Below are 20625 nucleotides of genomic sequence, written 5' to 3'. Positions count from 1 at the left end.
TCGTAAACGTGAGGTACCTTAACGGATAAAAGAAATACGTTCGATATTATTCATATAAAATATAAAAAAAGATTTTGTATACTGATAAAGTATTTTTTATTTTATTTTATTATTTATGAATAAAATGTTTTTATTTTATTTTTTTATTCTTACATTTAAAAAGATGACCTTCAGAGAGTATTTTATAGAAAATTTATAAGTCTAGAAACTTATTTTAAAAATTTTTTTATGCAAATTTATTTTAGTTAGTTTTAAATCTATTTATGATCATAATGAGCTCACGTCAAACCATTACACATGTAAATTTATATTACGAGGCTGCACGTATTGCTTTTTAATAGAGTAGACTACTTGAGATGATAATAAAAAAAATTAAACGCAAGTTACTACCTATGAATATGTAATCTTAATTACACATTTTTTTTCAAATTTATTGCATTGTTATTTAATATTCCATTCGATTTTAGTTTTATTATTTTATAAATTTATTTAAGTACTAGCAGATCCCGCCCGCTTCGCGGGGTAATGAAAAGTGATTAGAAATATAAAGAATATATGTATTTATAGAATATATAGAATATAATGGGAAAATTAAAAAAATTTTTCTAAATAATTGGATGATTTTTTCAAATCCAATTTAAAAACGAAAATTTCGAATAAAAAGTCCTGATTAGTTAATTTTCTTCGTTTTTTAAAGTTATCGACTATTGAAAAAAAGCCTTTCTTTTAGAAAATGAGTAGAAAATGAGAAAAAGTTTTTAGCCAAATCGAAGGGAATCGGGTTCCAAAGTGGTCGATTTGACGTAGAATACTTATATAATGTCTCAGGAGCAATCGAATAATTAACACGCTAAAGATCTAATAAAAACTACGTAATTAATGGACCGTACAATAGAATAGCGAACCAAGTCAACGAGTTAAATTCAGACATAGATTTTTTTGGTGGATTTCTATCAGTTTTTCACTCAAATATTAAAAACCTTCTTAATAATTAATCAAGTTTTTTCTTTCCTCAGTCAAAAAAGTCAAAGTTGAATTATAATTGAATATGTTTATCTTTTCAAATCATAGTTTTCTTTATATCTGAATCGATATATTTTGTAACTAGTTGTACATAGCTGATTGGCGTATGTTATTAATAAATAGATAAATAATGTTCTTTTAATTTGTTTGAAAAAAAATAACAATCGATAATTGATAAAATTTATTGAAATGAAATTTTAAAAAAGTATAGTTCTTATCATTGGAATGATAATAATATATAGCTAAAAACTTTGTTTGAAATACGTAGAATTTTATAGTGCAAATTTAATCTCAAAATATTCAGTAGTTTTTGCGTGATGCACGTTCAAAAAGAATACCTATCAATTTGTAGATATAGATATCTTGTTTTATAATAAATAATTCCTTTCTATTCATGAAATATTTCGTTTCTGTACCTTGGCTCTCTGCTTAGTTTCACTTTTTTTTTGTCTTCTTCCCACTTTTGTCTTTCTTTTTGTCTGCTAGTCAACATTTTCACTTCGTATTCTTTGGCATAATTGATTATTGTTTTTTCCTGCTCCGTACTTAGTGTTTCAAGGATTTTTTCTGTTATAGTTTCACTCTGTTTTTTCGCCTTGAACGTCTAGGCCTTAACCGTCTCGTGCTTCATTAACTTCCTGATCTCTGGGCATATCCAGATATCTTCCAAGTCTTCTTTCTGCCTTGAGCACGATCTGCATTTCGTTTCCTTGGACCTTTTACTTTTTGTTTTGCCTAGGTTTCGCATCTGATTCTCGTTCATTGCTCTTTCTCATATGCTTCCAGCTTCTTATCTTCCCAGTATGTCTCCGGTCCTAAGTCTTTCTGAAGCTTTTAGTCCACTTAATTTACTCTTAAGCGTTGTAGGGGGAAATTAACTACTGGATTTTTTTTAATGATAATGTGTAAAAAATTCCGTAAATCACGAAAATAATAATAAGAAAGCTGAATTCGGCCGCGTTTTTTAAATAAATAATAAAATAACAATAGGGAAGCCGAGACACCGTGTATTTTCATTAGAAAACTTCTATCTATTAATGTAAAACCCTATGATGACTGATATTAAATTAAACAGCGATAATTTCTGAGTAAGAAATGTCAAAAACCAATCTCCTGGGGCTTATTATGTTCGCGAAAAAAATTAATTAAAAAAACAAAATAATTAGTTGTTTACATTTTGTCACGTTGTCGGTAACAAAGCTGCAGAAACTGAGCTAGAGGGCGCGTGCAAGCCCGGTCTCAGTGGTTGTCATCTACTGCAATTTGAAATGTTCTCATCATTCTGTGTTATAGAAATTATTATTTTGTTAATTATTTATTAATTTAATTTCATTTCAAAAAATTAAATTAATAAATAATAAAAAAAATAACTTCACGCGAATACTATTATTACAATGTTAATGTAAGAACGAACACGGAATGGTGAGAACATTTCAAATTGCAGTAGATGACAACCACTGAGACCAGGCTTGCATGCGCCCTCTAGCTCAGTTTCTGCAGCTCTGTGAACGACAACGTGACAAAATGTAAACAACTAATTATTTTGTTTTTTTAATTAATTTTTTTCGCGAACATAATAAGCCCCAGGAGATTGGTTTTTGACATTTCTTACTCAGAAATTATCGCTGTTTAATTTAATATCAGTCATCATAGGGTTTTACATTAATAGATAGAAGTTTTCTAATGAAAATACACGGTGTCTCGGCTTCCCTATTGTTATTTTATTATTTATTTAAAAAACGCGGCCGAATTCAGCTTTCTTATTATTATTTTCGTGATTTACGGAATTTTTTACACATTATCATTAAAAAAAATCCAGTAGTTAATTTCCCCCTACAACGCTTAAGAGTAAATTAAGTGGACTATTTTGGTATTCTTTCCAGTAGTTGGACTTCTATTTTTTCTCAGTGAATTTGTAATTTACTATCCATTGTTCCGTTTGCAGGTTTATATATATATATATATATATTGTACATATTTTTTTAGTAGATTTCATAGAAATCTAACTATTGCATTTGTCTTCATGACGAAATTTTAGAAAAATTTTCAGCTCGACAAGCTGAGTCAGGAAATATATATGGTTCAAAAGTTTATATATTTATACGATTGAGCGTGGCTTGTCACGACGATAGCGTCCACAGTTCTCAACTGTTCTCAATGAAACTTAGCACACATTTTCTGTAGACGAGTTTCGAGATCAAGTTCGAAGATAAGTGAAGTCGATCAATTAGTTTAGAAGTTACAGCATTTCAAAATGTCAAAAATTCATATTTGTAACAACTTATCAAATTTCTTCAAGATGCATCTGAAAGCTCTTTGCATTAGCTTTAATTTTCATGCCTGGACAAAAATGTATATGCCTAGACTAAAGAAATTACTTATCTTACTTCTCATTAAATGAAATTTTGCTATTGCATTCGTTTTTGATGTTGTTCAAAAAAACTTTTTTGTAGTTTTCCCAATGCCTCCGATTCTGGTTATACACTTTTTACATTTATATGTATTTATACATAAAGATATCTACTTCTATTTCGACTGCTGAATAGCCTTTTTTACCTAATATTACTTTTTTGAATATTTTCATACTTTTATTCATTTTAAATTATTATTAAATTGATTCATAATAAAAATTTTTGATTTTTAAATCGTTGAAAAATATTAATTCAATAAAAAAATTTAATAATTGAAACTAATCGCTAATATTGCATTATTATCATAATGATAAAATTTCAAAAGTTCTCGAATTTTTTAGATTTAAAATCCTTAAAGTTTTTTTTATAATTATATTTCTAGTTGAGAGAAAAAAGAATAGTAGTATGTTCAATTAAAAAATTAATATTAATTCTGATAATAAAAAATAATTATAAATTATATGATTATATTAGAAGCGAAACAGAATAGCATTACCATTAATACAAATGATAAAATTTATAAATGTTAAGTATGAGTTCATTTTATTATCTCATTTTTATTATCACTATCATTTTTGCTATCATAGTGAGTTTTCCTATGACATTCTTTCGAAGGTACTTGAATAATAAAAATTATGTCCTTCCCACGACAGGACCAATTAATTTAGAGTATAATTCAAATAATGTTGCTTCAACTGAAGAATTTTTGGATTTACAAGAACCTAATTATGTTCCCACTCCGACTAATGATAATTGGGAATCACTACAAAATGATCAAGTTCTTTCAGCGGGAACATTCAAATCCAAAGAGCCGGTATCAGAAGAATCACTAAACAAACAATTAATAAATTTAAATAGTATCGATACTGATACTACCGCTGATGATAAATTTAACGATAATTTCAAGAATATTGTAATACAAACAATAAAACAAAATATTAAATATCTTTTAAGTGATAACAATAATTATGAAACACACTTATCTTATCCTGATAATTATGTACAAGATATACTTAAAAATATGAAAGGAAATGAAACTAGTGGTTTAAAAGACTTGTGTAATTTTGGGATTAAAATATTAGACATGCATTTAACTTCACAGAGGAAAAAAAAATTTTATATGAACTCATTGATTAATATCATTAAAAATATTAATAAAATAATTGTCCCGCAAGTTAATATAAATGATAATATACCAGAGACAGATAATTCGAATTGGGATAATACTATCTATCGTTTATTAATTCTACTCGCAATGTATGAGTACATTGGATACAACAATTTAAATAAATTATCTACTTGTCATAATGTAATAAAGTCTATTATTCAAAAGTTTCATGAATCAGTTGGAATGCCCTTTGATAACGATATAAAATTTATATGTTTAACAATACCGACATTACTAACAGATTATTTATATGATCGTCATAACTTTCATGATAAAATCAAAGAAGCCGTTGGCTATTTAGAAAATATATTTTATAAAGTTGACTATCAAAATAACTTTTACTTTAGTATCTATACAATATTTTCAAATGAATTGAATAATTAAAAAAAAAAAAAAAAAAAGCATTTGGTATTGAAATTAATTAAATTTTTTTTTAATTTTTTGATTTCAGAACTCAACGATTCGAGTGTTAGTCAAGAACAAATTCCAACAAAATCATTATTAAGTCATTTCAATCCAACGAATATTTGAAAAAAAAATAAAAAAACAAAAGAAATTATGAAAATCTCAAATGTGATGATAAAAAATTTTGAATTAATCGATATTATGGTTATCTATCGTGAACTTACGCGATTTCCTAATAGAAGACACTGAAGTTTCTTGAAACCATCTAAGTAAAAGTAGAAATGCCAACGTAAACGTTTAAGAAAATATCGTTTGATGTAAGTGCATGTATGCGTGTATATATGCACGCGTGTGTGCGTGACAACGAGGAGGAGGGTGATGGATGACATACGAGGCACTTCGGCAGGTCGCCGACTTTCCCAGATCTTCGATCCAATCGCCCGACTCGCCTCGGATTTTGGTTCTAGTTCTTCAGCTCCATGTAGCCCACGACTGGGTTTAAATAATCGGACTTATGAAAATGCCAGTGTCTTTGAATCAAATAAATCACGTGGAAGTAATAAAACATCAGATGTTAATCATGAAAATACACGATTACTATCGAGACAACGTAGCGGTAGTACAACACGCCAAGTATCGGTATTACCATCTAATAGATCACAGCAATTAAATGATTCACCTGTACATTCTCGAAGCTTAACGTCGACTTATGTCAATGTACCATGTGATAACTCACATCATGGACGTCGAGACAAATCTTTTGTCGATAATAATAAAAGTAATATTGGGTATATTGAACTAAGATCTAAAGACAATAAATCTCTTTATCATGGTGTGATGCCACCACCTTTTAGCTTTAGCTCTGAATCAAGTGGTTGCGTTGAATATGCTGACAAAAAAAATCTATATGAAAATAAATCGGATAATTTTAGTTCGTATGGTAATTTTGAAAATGACTCGTCATCTGATGCATCTTCACCTTTATTTGAAAATGCCGGTGGTGAAGGTGGCTCATCATTGAGTTCAAATGTTGACAGGATATTGACGGCATTTGGTGGTGGTAAACAACAGCAATTTCGTAGAGCATCAATTGATCGTGATGTTACCTTCAATTCATCAATGTCACCAGCAACGTCTGCTAGTGACGAACCGAGAGAACGATTTGATGGTCGAACTACGGCTTACTCGTCTTCTAAAAGCTTCGATGCTGGTTTTGCTGCTACGGTAGAAAATCTAAATTGGCAAGAGAGATGTTTAGAATTACAACTTGAGCTTCATCGGAGCAGAAGTCAAGCGACGAGAGTACGAGATATGCTACGAGAGAAGGTAAGCTGATGGAAGAAATTTTAATTAATAAACATAATTTTTAAGTGAGTTGAGTTGGTACTCATGAAAGTTTAATTGGTTTTTTGAGATGATTTTATCCAAAGTTTTACTTTGTTGATATTGAAGATGTATGATGTATGTTTAAAGTGCCCTCTTTAGTCCACTTGATTCAAACTTTGATTTTGCAACCTTTTTTCATACTTGTGAATGATAATTAAAGGGGACTACTAGCATGAAATTTTAAAAAATCAGTTAATTTTTTTTTTTGCATATTTCGATAGTCTATACCTTCAAAAATAATATACTACAATTTATAGTGCATATCTCGAGTAGTTTTTTTGAGTTACAGCCATCTGAAGAGCAGCCGCTTATCGGTTCTCGAAAATAGATTTTTCAAAATTGCTGCATCCATAACTCGAAGACAATTCATCCGATTGATTTGATTTGAATCGCAGTTTCTTTTATATATGTTTCTACGTACCACGAACCTTCAGTTTTTCGATCGAATCAAAAATGTAATTTTGGCAGGCCAAAAATCATCAGATTTTCGCGCAAAATTTGAATTTTTTTTTAAAAACTCTGTCACTTTGTTAAATTTCAATTTTTTTCTTAGCCCGAAGGTCATGGTAAGGGAAATGCCTTCTAGTTTAATATACTTTTTGGTTTTTTTGATTTCATGGACTGTGAAGGTTGCAATCACTGCAGCAGTGGGGGGACTTTTTTTTTTGAGCGTTGGGAGATCGTGAATAACTCGCTGAATTGTGAATTTCTTGATTCAAAAATTTGATCTTGTATTCATTATATATCCACACATATATCCTTAAAACATTCTATGCAGAAGTTTTCTTTAAAGAAATTCCCAAAAATCATCGTTTTTTCAGGCGGTCACACTAGTAGCCCCTTCTAATCATGGTTTGAATTTTAATACAATAATTTTGATCCGATTAAAAAAATAAAGTTAGTTTTCAAAAGTCAAAATCTATTATCATAAATAAAGTTTTTTTGTCATGATAATGAAAGTACTTTTTTCGTAAAGTGAATCTATTTTGCTTTTTACCTCGTTGTTGTTCAAAACGTATACCCGATTATCTCGACGTGAGTGCTTTTGCTCTTACCCTGATATGTTTTTTTTTTATTTTATTTTTCCTTAAGCTTCCGTTGGGAGCTATCACTGAGATATTTGATCCGTGACAATGCAATGAACGGTAACATTTGAGCCTGTCTCTCATCGGGATTACTACATTTTCATTGTTGACTGACCATATTCTAACAATTTATTACTTGAAAAACTTGTGTCTTCAAACCAATTTATTTATTTTTATTACGACTTCAGATCGTATATTATAAAATAAATGATAAGAGGCATCAAGTATACAATAAAAAAATATAATTTATAGTTGATTATGATATATTTCGATGCATGAACATCCTTGAGACTAAATAATTGTATGCGCGGTCACGTTCAATGAACTGCTATATACTATGGATTAAAATAAGATAAAGCACGTAAGAATCATCACCCTTATTTTAATATTAAATAATTCTGCTTATGACAGAAAGTTAACATCTTTTCATTTACCAAATAATTTTTAGATTCAGAATTATTTTTAAAAATAGAAATTAGATGAATGCATCAAAATATACTATTATTATTGCTTGGCATAATCATTTTATTACAATAGTAATAATTTTTGTCTGATATGCTTGTTAATATAATAAACCATTTGTTCAAATATGCACAGAAGATGCGTGTATTACACTGCAATTTTTGCACGACTCACAATGCGAAGCATTAGAGAGTGCTTTACTATCAAACATTTTTTTCGCCTTTCTACAACTATTTCTGTTATTATCGTCTTATTAGTACACAGAACCATCTTTTATGCATCATTGTACAGATAATGCAGTAGAGATTATTTCTACAATTTTTCGTTACTGGCAAAAAAATTAACTGTTTTGAAGAGTATACATTTTTGCGCTGAGAAATGAATTTATTACGAATTAGCAATAAATAAATCATTTAATATAAGAAGTGCTTTTTTGTCTCAAGAAAAATTATCTTAGCAAAAAGAACACTAGTTTGAGCCAAGTGTATTTATACAGAAGGAAAAAATTTATTGAAATTTATTTGAATCAATCCTTGAATGACACCAGGTGTCCCCAGTTTGACTCCCGACGATTTTTTTGGAAATTTTTTCACGCTGGGGTCATACGTCATTTCACAGGTGTGTGCCATTTAAGGGTTTAGCACTCAGTCCATTATAAGAATTAGTTTTTTTTAATTAAGAAATAAAAAACTTAACCATCAAGAGTTATTTTTTTTTTAAAAGATTTTTTTTTCTCAGAGTTAAATAGCACAATTTTCAATTCGTAGAACGTAAATGTATTGTTGTATTTTTAAATATTTCTTTCATTTTTAAACTAAAAAATTGAAGATGGCCGTTTTGCTTTGATAATGGCAGCACCCCTGCTTTACCTTAGTATATTATACGTTTATATAAAACAAGTGCTTTAACTCAACCAGCTTTATCTTAATCTTCGTTGGAAATTCTAATTTGTTTGTCTATAAAGTTTGTACCGTTACTGTTTAAAGTAAAGCAGAAACAAAAGTAAAAGTTTCATTTAAAATTTTGAATTAAATAAATAAAATCCATAAAATAAATTTTTTTAAGCATAATATTCTTCATTTTCTTTTCTTTTTGATAAATTCTGCTAATTATGATGTAAATGTTTCAATTAAAATAATCAGGTTTTTAATCAAATGAATACAGTTATGAATTTCCATAATTCTATCCTAAATAATACAGGTCCACAAAAAAAAGTGATGTGTGCTGGGTGTCAGACTGATTTTCCGGCGTATTTTTTCCCGTTGAACACGAATCTGAAGTCAGAATTGAGGATCAAACTGCAAATATTCGAGAAAAAACCGATAAACATCACGATTTCGTAATATTTTCCGCATGATATTATTATGGTGCGGTTTTTGCTTACTTCCCTCTGTAGTATCTCACCGTAATTTGTCTAATTATAATTATACTTGGATATTACATAATGAATAATAACTAATTGGTAAAATTAACGGCAAATGAATCCTTATTATTTTACTTGTAGTTATATAATAGTTGAATATTCATTGTTTTCAATAAAAATCAATGTGAAAATATTAATGATGTGATAACTGGTTAAAACATTAGTGTGATTAATCTAGCTAATAAATAATTTTTATTTGTACATTTAGTAAAATGTATGGCTTCCATTGAGTATTTACGAAAATGATAATATACTCTACAGTAGAGTGAATAAAAAGAAAACTCAGGGGAGTAATATCATTCGGTTACCTATTACATTACCGTGAAATATGTCCCATTATCTTGATTTGTCTCTCAATAACTTGAAAACTCATTATCATTATAATTTACATGATGACTTTCGTGTTTATATCTGAGTTGACAATTGTCGGTGTCGATTTACTTCACTTTATAAATGTCAAACACGTAAAGAAAGGTGTAGTTAAATTTATCATAATTCGAGGATACATATACTACATTGACTAGTAATATATACGATTTATATACTACTTGTTTAGTCACGATTACTAGCCTACGCAAATTTCAGTAACATCTACTACTGTCATTAAAAATAACTCCTTGGTATATGACAGCTGTGGTTCTTACTACTCCACAATGTAGCTTAAAATTTTTTATTCATAATTTATTTGAATCGTTTATTTGAGAAACCCCATCAGTCATGTTTTTTCGAAATTGGGTTTTTTGTATTTTCGGGTTTTTTGGATGTCCCCCCATAGAAATTAAGAAAAATATCCATCAAATCAGTGTCTAAACAACAATTAATGGGGTGACAGAAATTTTATTTTATTGAGAAACCCCATATATCAATGACTTATGGAGTTTTTCAAATAAACATATGCAGTTTTAGTTTTATAGAAATAATTTTTTCTTTTTTATTTAAAATTCGCGCTTTTTTTTGGAAAAAAAAAAAAATAAATAAATAATATGACTAATTAAAATACTTAAATGAATTATTATTTTTTGTAATTTCTGAGTTTCAGAATTTAAATACTTCATTTTATCAGTCTAATAAATTATTTGAGTGGAAAAAAATGAAAAAATAATGGTTTTATAAGTTTATCTTCCGTTTGGTTGAGAAACCCCATAAGTCAATCAACTTTAAATAATTTTTTTAAATAGTTTCAATTAACAAATTGAATGTTTCTTGTTTGAATATTTTTCAGAGACGCTAACATTATTCTCTTCAGTTATTTATTTATTATTTCAATGGCAAGTTTTTCCAGAAAAATTTTTTTTGTGTTTTCTGAAAAATTTTGTTTTCTTGACTTATGGGGTTTCTCAAATAAACGATTCATTTATTAAATGGAAAAAAAGTATTTTTATATTTTGATCGATTTAACGTCCTTATATTAAGAAGAAGAAAAAAAAAACTTTTTTTTAGATATTCCGCAGTAATAAATTTTCTTGTATATCTTTTTTTATTTATACAAAAATACAAATGACTGAGCTTTTCAAAGCTGATGTCTCAAGATGAGTAAAAGAAATGAAAGGGAAGAAAGATATAACGTGACAATATTCCATTTGGAAGACGAAAAAGTGGCGCCGTGACGCCTTGGCGTCGGTGAAACTTCCGCACTAATACAAAGTGGTTAGCCGCATCAACCAACTACGTACATATATATACAAGATACACATATATGTACAGCAAAGACATAAAATATCTCTCTTGGTAGTATTTAGCTCTTGCATTGATCCTGTAAAGCCGCCTCCTTTGTATCGATTCATGACACAGACAATTAAATAAATAGTCTTCCTAACGATACAGATTTCGGTTTAAAATAAATAAACTTTTTTTTTTTTATAAATTCAAATATTTATATTTTTTATCAATATCATTTATAAAATTGTTTTTATCAATCCAGGTTGATAATCTAATCAATTCTATTGTAAACTAAATTTTTTTGCAATATTTGTAATCTAAATTTGCCATCTTTACATCAATGATATCAAAAGACTTTACTCGAGATAAAATTATCTTAACTTTCATATCTCTCTTTATTTTTTCAAAATTTTTCAGTATAGAAAAGTTGAAAAATAGAATGATAATTGAAGTATTCTTTATTGATAAAAATTTTTTTATTGTCGTCTATTGAGTAAAACTTTATTTTTAACAATACGAAATTTTACAAAGATTAATCATTCGAGTTGTTTACTGAAAAATGTTTTCATTATCTACGTTTCCCAACATTTCTAAAGCTAATTTATCAATTTATTTACACAGTTTCAATATTGATTCACTTTTTGAATAGATTTTTTTCTAAGACCTTTTTGTTTAATTTTAATTAATGAAAAAATTTAGCTGCCACTTTTTTATTACTATTATTTTTATCACTTCCTGCATATGGAAACGCCGTATATTGATCACTTTTCATACTTCTTTTTTTCATTTTTTTGTATTATTATTCTTAAGATAAACTCAACTTTTTTTGCATTCGACGCTTTAATTGATGTCTCTACTTGTATATTTTAATTAATATTTATCAGTCTAAATCAATGACTGGGGTTATTTAGACTATAATGAACCTGAAATAATTTTAAATGATACACTTACATTTGAACTGTATAGTGAAAACCATTTCTGAAAATACAATTTCTCTAAATCAAATTGTGAAAAATTTTCAAACTTCTTGTGATAGTGGTCTACGTGAAAAAATAAATTTTTTTACAGTGAATAGTTTATACCCGAAAATAAAATCGAACTATTTTTCCATCTAAAAATATCAAATTGATAAGAAGTATTGAGCATTGTGATTATTCATACAGTTAATCAAAGAATTAATAAATTAAAACAATATATGTCAATAGTATGAGCTCTGCTAATAATGGGGGCGTTTACTTTATTATTAACAAATATATGGAAGATTTTCTTTTTTATTCTACTTTTCATTATACTTATATATTATTAATATTATTATTATTACTAGCACACTGAGAGAACAATTTATTTGAGCTAAATGAGATTTGTTTCAGGCAAATATATCCCATATTTGAATGGACCCAATTATTGTTTATTTGAGACAAAGATATGGTTCATTTGAATGAAATAATGATTTGTTTATAGTTAACAAATCTGTATTTGATAGCGCCACCAGCCGCAGTGGAATTTTTTTCAACCAAGATTTGTTAACTATAACCAAATATATATTTGAATGAAATAAATGATTTTGTTCGGTCAAATAAATCTATTTAGTTGGTTCAAATAAATTGTTCTCTCAGTGCATTTTATTTTTTGAACGAGCTCTGTACGTTCGAATTTTCAAACTTTTTTTTATTTTCTTTAAAAGCACAGTCTTCATTATCGCAATAATGAAAATCTTCAAGAATGAAAATAAACTTTGGATTAAATTTGAATAAGAACCACAATGGTATCAATTTTTATCAATATGATTCGGAATGAAAGTAAATAAAGTACTTGAAATACCTTTTTTTTGGCTTATCTAGATCTTTTTTAAACGACAAGACCATTATTGTTACTGAAGCCTTCCTCGCCTCGTTCGTCTTCAAATGCAATTACATTAAAAGAGATTCGTTCACCTTTCTTATATATATATATATATGTATATATAAGCATACATATAAGAAGCTACTGAGATTGGACACTTCAAATTAACGAGTTCGGACACGGGCAAGTACTTCTGAATACTTGACTGAAGAAGTAGAAGTACTTTAAAGCACGGCTTTAATCGTTTTTTAAGCAGAAGACGCTCTAAGAACACACTCAGATGTGTATCAACTACATATTTTTTCTCTATTTTCTTTTAAGGAGATATATATTTGCATAAAAAAAAAATAATTTCGTAAACGAAAAGCGTATTATATTATAGGATGTATTAAAATTACTGATAATTTATGTACTTAAATAATCCAATCACAGTCAGAACGGTATATGTAAAAAAATGATGGAGTTAAATTTACTACACTAAACTAGTAATAATCAAACTATACTTTGTGGTCATCATAGCGACAAACGGAGTAGCATAAATGACACTGTATAAGATTAATCTCTACTGTAGTAGTTCTATTTACTATTCGACTGGGGTAAAAATTTGTAGGCCTAGTAACTACTTAATGTAGTATGGAAAACTCATCCTGTGGTTTCTTTAACCACACAATTTTATAAGATTTAGTTGGTATTACTATTTTTGGAGTACGCAATATCACATAATTTGTACAATCTACTCCAATGTGGATTAAAATGACTGACAAACGAAAAAGACAGCACCACCTTAAACTTTTTTACCCCACTGTGTGGTTGTACTAGCTCCACAATTGTAGTTAAAATTACTACATCTTTAAATGTGTGAATTATAACCTTTAAAATTACATGCTTGTATTTTATATCAACAAAAATTAAATTCTCAATGAAACTATGTTAGTAATGTAAGAATTAATTTGTCATAAAGATAATTCCAAATGAAAAATAAATATCATGACGTATAGAAAAAAAATGTATTTTAAAAATTTAGTGCGTGTGACATTTCGAATTTATTACTTATAAATCCATTTTAATATATTTAAAAACTCTTTTTGCGAACAATATGATGTGAATTTTATAATTTTTAAAACTTTTTAAATTCCATGAAAATAATAAATATCGATTAATATATATTTGAAAAATAAATTAAGGATAAAAAATTAGAAACTATGATGTGGAGTAGTAAAAACCACAGCTGTCATTTACCAAAGACTTGTTTTAACCAACGACAGTAGTAGATGTTACCACAGTTGGTGTATCACAATAGGCTAGTAGTCATTACTAAATGTGTATTCATCCTATATGTTACTACTCCGTGAAGTATATGTATCCCCAATTGTGGTAAATTTAACTACACCTTTTTTTACGTGTAATAAATAAATAATCAATCGCAATTTATTAAAATAAAATAAATTTTGAGAAAATGAATATCATGAAATAAGCTACATAATCTACAGATAAGCTATATATTTTGTTAGTGCAAGCTTGCTGTCTCAGCACAATTTCAATGCACGTTCAGAGTACAAAGACAGAAAGAAAATGAAGAAAAAGATGAGAGTATGGTAAAAAGAAAATGAGAAAATGAAATGTGTAGTGGTGAAAATAGTTCAAAAGGTATTGACTATTTATCGAAGCATTCTCTTTGGTGTGAAGTATCTGGCTACGTGTGGCTCGTCACTTGGACAGAATAAAGAATATACCATAGAATAACATCCTTATATATTGTTCATCTCTAGTTCTTATCTATATGTATCAAGATACAGCAGTCTTCCGACTATATATGTAATATATTTTTCTTCCGACAACAGGACATAGTACTGATGCCAAACAATATAATATAGCGTAGCACATAAGTAACCAACACAAATAAAATGTATGTTAGATAAATAATCGAATCTTTTTTTTTTAACCAAAACAAATTTGTCTTGGGTCGTTTATTAAAGAGATTGTGTAAAGATTCTTTTTTTTTTAAATTCAAATCAGAAATGATGAATTGTATTTTTTTTTTTTTTTAGTAAGGGGGAGGACATTTAGTATAGACATATGATATGATTGATGATAATAAGTACATCTCATATTTAAATATTTGCTAATGTGCTAAGTACAAAGAGGTTTTATAAATTTGTCGTATTACTTGTACGATATTTTGAATGACTAAAATGATGGATTTTAAGCAGACACAAAATAAAAATAATAATTATAATATTTATTAATTATATCCCTGAATGGTCTAACAATATGTTTTATAATTATAGTACAAATATAATTAAGTGTATAATAATGCATATTTACAGTTATCAATTAGTTTTTTTTTCGTGTGAATGATAGACCAAATTAAATGACGTTTATAAAAATGATCACTACTCAGAAAAAAAAAATTTTTAGTGCTTAATCCTTTCACGCATAAGAGACACATTTGTCCCCGCATAATTTTTCTGATTTACAATAATATACTGGCTAAGTAAATTTTTTTTAGGCTTATAATTTTTAATTTTATAATGCTTTTTCAAGTTTCTACGGAACACCTTCACATGTAATGGTAAAAGTCAGTAATAGAAAAAATACAGTGTGCTGAACGCCGCCTGGAAAATCACACAAGTAATACATGCTCTCCATGTAATTTTCATTTATGTTATACTTCAGATCGTAATTGTTTTGTTGAATTTCATACTATTTAGTATTATAAATAAGTATATACATTTAATAAATAGTATTTTCTACCATAGTTTGTGTTTATTTTGCAATAGAAGCGTGAATTACTTTTATGTTGAATTAAATCAAAATAGATAAATATAAATAAATAAAAACATTTCTACTGGCTTGGAATTTTTATGAACGTGTAAGGGTTAATTACTCAATTTCGTTTCTCGGGACCGAAAACTTCATACTTTAAATCGGCTAAAAAATTTTAAAACTAATTTTTCTTTTAACGAATGAAGCCGAAAAATGAAAAAAATGTATTTTTTTTGTTCATCTATTGAACATCTCAAATGCGAAGCACTGAATGTGCTCTAATCTCGCTTCAAATTTTTTTACCAATTCAATCTCGTTTAGTTTTATCTATAGAACGTGTACTGCACTGAAATTATATAACAAGTACACTATTATGAAGATAATATTATAATGAATTAATTAAATACTATTTTAAATATTCAGAATGAAAATCAAACTTAGTTTTTAATTTCATTGGCGTCAGTTTCTTTCCATCTAAATTTTTTTGCGTAAGCACAGTAAACACCTCAAGCGCGAAAGATATTTTTTTACTTGCGCTAAATCATTTCTATACTTTTTTAACTGCATCAAGATAGATTTATTTGCGTATAACAGTACACGGAGAGAAAATTATGGTAACAGTTACTATATATTATGGGAATGGTTCCCATACTGCATGGTAACCGGTTTTTTTCAAATGTTGATTATAGGAACGGCACCCATATATATTATGGTAATCATTCCTATAATTATGGGTATAATTCCTATATGGTATCGGAATAGTTCCTACAGAATTATGGTAATCGTTACCATAATATTATGGTAACGCTTACCATAATATTATAGTAATGGTTACCAAAATATTATGGTAATTATAATAAATTTTTTTTTTGTAATAAGCATTTTTTTGTATACTTAAAATTTTGTAATATACAAAAAAACGCTTCTTACAAAAAAAAAATATTATAATTTCTAAATATTATGGGAATTATTACCATGATATTATGGTAACCATTCCCATAATATTATGGTAATCGTTACCATAATATTATGGTAACGGTTACCATAATATGATGGTTATGTTTACAATAATATTACAGGAATAGTTACCATAATATATAGGGCTTATTCCCATACACACTTAGGAACCATTACAATGTGGTTATAGGATCGGTTACTATTTGCTTGTGGGAACTATTCCTATGAGTAAGGTAATCATTACCATGATTCTTTCACATGCGATATGGGAACGGTTACCATAATGGTAGGAATTGTTCCCATATTTATAGAAACTTTTCCCAGAAAGTATGGGTCTATATCCCATAATCCCAAGTAATCATTACCATAACGGTATGGGATGATATTTCATAAACGTACTAGGAATAGTTACCATAATTTTCTCTCCGTGTATAAAGACAATTTATTGAAAAACAATTTCGACCTATAGTATTGTTGACTTATCATTCCGTTGAATTATGATAAAGTAATCTAGTCCAAGAAGTCAGCTCTGTCAATTGCTTTGTGCGAAAGTTCGTAAATACGATAAATCTCAATACACATAGTTAATCAATCTAATGGTTTTTTTTATCAGCTTTGTATTTTTCATCTCAAGAACTCTTGTAACTCAACTCCAATCCTGCTGGTTTTTATGTAATCAATAACAAACTTAAAACTGATAATTCATGAAAAATTTAGCTGCCATTTTTATTTTTACTGTTGTTATTATTTACATTTTTGTCTCCATCAACTACTGGCAACAGCACTAGTGTGACAGTAGAATTGAAAAAAAAGAGTGAGATCTAAGATAAATAAATGGGATATTAGAAAAAAAATTGAATAAAAAAGTATACAACTGATAAGAAAAAATTAAATAATTTAAAACGAATAAAAGTTCATAATAAAAAAAAAAAATAATATAAAATAAAAGTATACCGATTAAAAATCAAATGAGCGATTGAGGTGTGCGCTTTTAGATTTTCCAGTATTTTTTTTGTTTCTAGTAGCTTTAGATTTATCAAAAATCCAATTGAAAACCCTTTCATTACATACTCAGCAGACACATTTGTTTTCATATTACCTGTATTAAAACTTCAAGTTTCAATGCTTATTTAACTAGTCAAAACAAACCAATTCCAATAGTTTTGAATTTGTATATTCACCATCAGTCTTTCATTGTCTCGTTTTGCCTGGCTTCAGAAATTCAAACTCTGTTTTAACCCTCGTAGGATTCTAAGATTTACAGAACTAATGTTTCTATAAGAACCCATAAGTCCTCATGCTTATCAAAGGGTCAGTGCAGGCACAATACACTATTATTTACCCTGCCGAGTACTGTTGACATTACTGACGTGGTAGTATTATTAAACGAAATGGCGACTGTTAAAAGAACAAGCCAGAAGCGACTGTTAAAAGAAACAGGAAGTGGAACATCCAAAAAGTTATTATACTCTTATAAAAAATTATTATGCCGTATCACAATTATTATAATGTATAAAAGTAATTTTATTGAAGTTTATCAATAAGTTTCTCGCGCGTAGTAAGGATTGTGATACAGCATAATAATTTTTCGTACAAGAGCTTAATAATTTTTTAGATGCTTCATTTCCTGTTTAAAGTTTGGTCCACATAACAATTGTTAGGTTTCGAGCCAAGATTTTTCTCCATGTAAAATTTTCTACGTGTATTGCATACATTTAATATTATGATCAATATTATTTATTTCATATGATGTAATATTTGTCAAATTAAAAATTTTAGTTAGTCAGACAATGCACAAGAATGCAAAAGTCCATTTTACAAAATAATAAAAACAACAAAATAAGTTGAGTTTCACGGTAGTTAAACAGAGAAAGCAAAAGAGTTGAAAGTAGCAAAAACATAGAAAAGCTACAATATAACCCCAGGGTGCAATTTATCATGAGAGCAAAGAGGTAAAACTGGTGAGTAGAAACCAGTAGCCGTGTACTTTTATATATACATACATATTTTATATACATACATATATATGTTATGAATATTTATATTTAAAAAGAACTTTTTCATTATTGTTAACGGTTCTTGTTATATGTGTCCACGTTTTGAAAGAAATCGGCCACCATTAAGAAAAACTCTTTAAAGTAAGTCTTACAATAATTATGTATATAGTTATACAATTTTTTTTATATGTCAGCTTTAAAAGAAAAAAAAAAATTTTTCGTTACGAAAAGTATGCAAGTCCAAGTTATATGACTTTTATAATACCTTTTCACAAAGTATAGAATATAAATAGTGATTCTACTTACAATGATTATAAACTTTTTTTTATTCATTTTAGGCTAAATGTTTTATTATTACAGCTACTATATTTTCTAATCAGGGGTTTAATAACTTGTATCCCGGTCGTGCATAAACAAAAAGTAATTTTAATGAATACGAATTAGTAATACCCTTCACATAAAAAGAAAAAAAAAACAATATTTTAAATTGGATTTTAGAAATTTTTATAAAAAAAAATAACGGTAATAACAAAATTCATATCTACTGAAAATGGGTGGTCGTGAAATTGAATGCGCGTAATGGCATTTTTTATCGTTGTTCAATTGAGATCGATAAAAATTTAATGTGGGAATTTTCACAATATCTGGTCTGATGATCACAATCTATACGCAAAAAAATATATGCTGTATGTATATTAGGGTGGCGCAAAAAACCGACTATTTTTTTTTCGATCTCGCATGAAAATTTGTTGGTTTACGATGTTTTTAGAAGCCTCTCCAAAAATCAGCTCGACAAAAAATTTTCAAGAGGTCGCTCACGAATTTTGAAAATATCCAAAATGATTGAAATTCGGATTTTTTACTTACAAAATTTTTCTTTGTCGTGGCAGCAATAGTTTATATTTATAAAATTATGTCTATGCTGAAAATTTCAGCCCAAAATTTAAATATTTAAACGATGCTCAAGAATTTTGAATATTAACTGATAATTCGTAACTAATAGTTTGCATTAGTTGTTGTATTTTTTTTATGACTTAATTATTGTCATTTCACTAAAATATAACTTTTGCATAACCAAAAATATACAGGATAGTCTTAAACAATAAAATTTGGTACGTTTTGAATAAGCGAAAAAACCTACAAATTGAATTAAAAAATAAAAATGTATGTAAGTAACTTATTATTTCTATTTCTCGGGTTATATTTCCATTCATTGCGATGCCATTTGATGGTGAAAAAATCGAGAAGCTTTATCATTAATATTTAAGGGTCACTCGAAAACGTTCAAAAGACAGCACTCGGAAACATTCAAAATTCTTGAGCGAGGTTTAAAAATTTACATTTTGGGCTTAAATTTTCACGTAGTCATGATTTTACAAATATAAACTATTGCTGCCATGAGAAAGAAAAAAATTTGAAATAAAAAATTTAAATTTCTATAATTTTTTATATTTTCAAAGTTCGTGAGCGACCTCTTGAAATTTTTCATCGAGCTGATTTTTGGAGAATCTTAAAACATCGTAAACCAACAAATTTTCATAAGAGACTCGAAAAAAAAAATACTCGGTTTTTTTGCGCCACCCTAATGTATATATGTATATTTATGTTAATGTATATTAATATTGAGTGTTGATACTTTCTAAAAGCCAAAAATTAATTTTTACAATTAAAAAATGAATAATTTTTCGATTGAATAAATATATAAAACGATATAACGATAATTGGTATTGTGTTAAAAATTCTAGTAATTAAATCTCTTGCCGTCGTGGTTTGAGTTTTGTTTCGATGTAGGTATATAGCAAACTATTGGCAAGTTAATCAACCTGTCGAATTAATTAAATCTGCTGAACGGTAGCGTGTATATATTGTAAAGGACTTTGGTTCACCAGCATAGTTGTGTTGAGCATATTTTGCTAGAATAAATTCAATTTATAATGATAATGATTAATGAATTTATTTCATTTCTAAATTAATTGTTTTGATAACGCAATTAATTACAATAAACCATTTCATTCATAAATATTCATCTTCGCATTTCAAT

The 20625-nt window shown here is 27.9% G+C and overlaps 1 protein-coding gene across 6 annotated transcripts in view; it reads left to right on the top strand.

Annotated features, from left to right (window-relative positions):
- Nucleotides 1-20625, top strand: part of LOC103572043 (uncharacterized protein CG43867) — a 65220-nt gene that overhangs the window by 2418 nt on the left and 42177 nt on the right. For all 6 annotated transcript variants that reach the window (XR_001345407.2, XM_014444778.2, XM_014444776.2 and 3 more), the window contains exon 2: nt 5054-6333. Coding sequence is in view for 5 of the 6 variants with exons in the window: in XM_014444778.2 (XP_014300264.1) it covers nt 5386-6333 (948 nt within the window). In the remaining variant the exon portion in view is untranslated. The remainder of the gene's footprint in view (nt 1-5053; nt 6334-20625) is intronic.

The sequence above is a fragment of the Microplitis demolitor genome, chromosome 5 (genome assembly GCF_026212275.2).
Source record: "Microplitis demolitor isolate Queensland-Clemson2020A chromosome 5, iyMicDemo2.1a, whole genome shotgun sequence".
In the NCBI taxonomy this organism is placed as follows: Eukaryota; Metazoa; Arthropoda; class Insecta; order Hymenoptera; family Braconidae; genus Microplitis; species Microplitis demolitor.
Note: the sequence above shows the minus strand (reverse complement) of the source record. Positions and strands in the feature narration are given on the sequence as shown.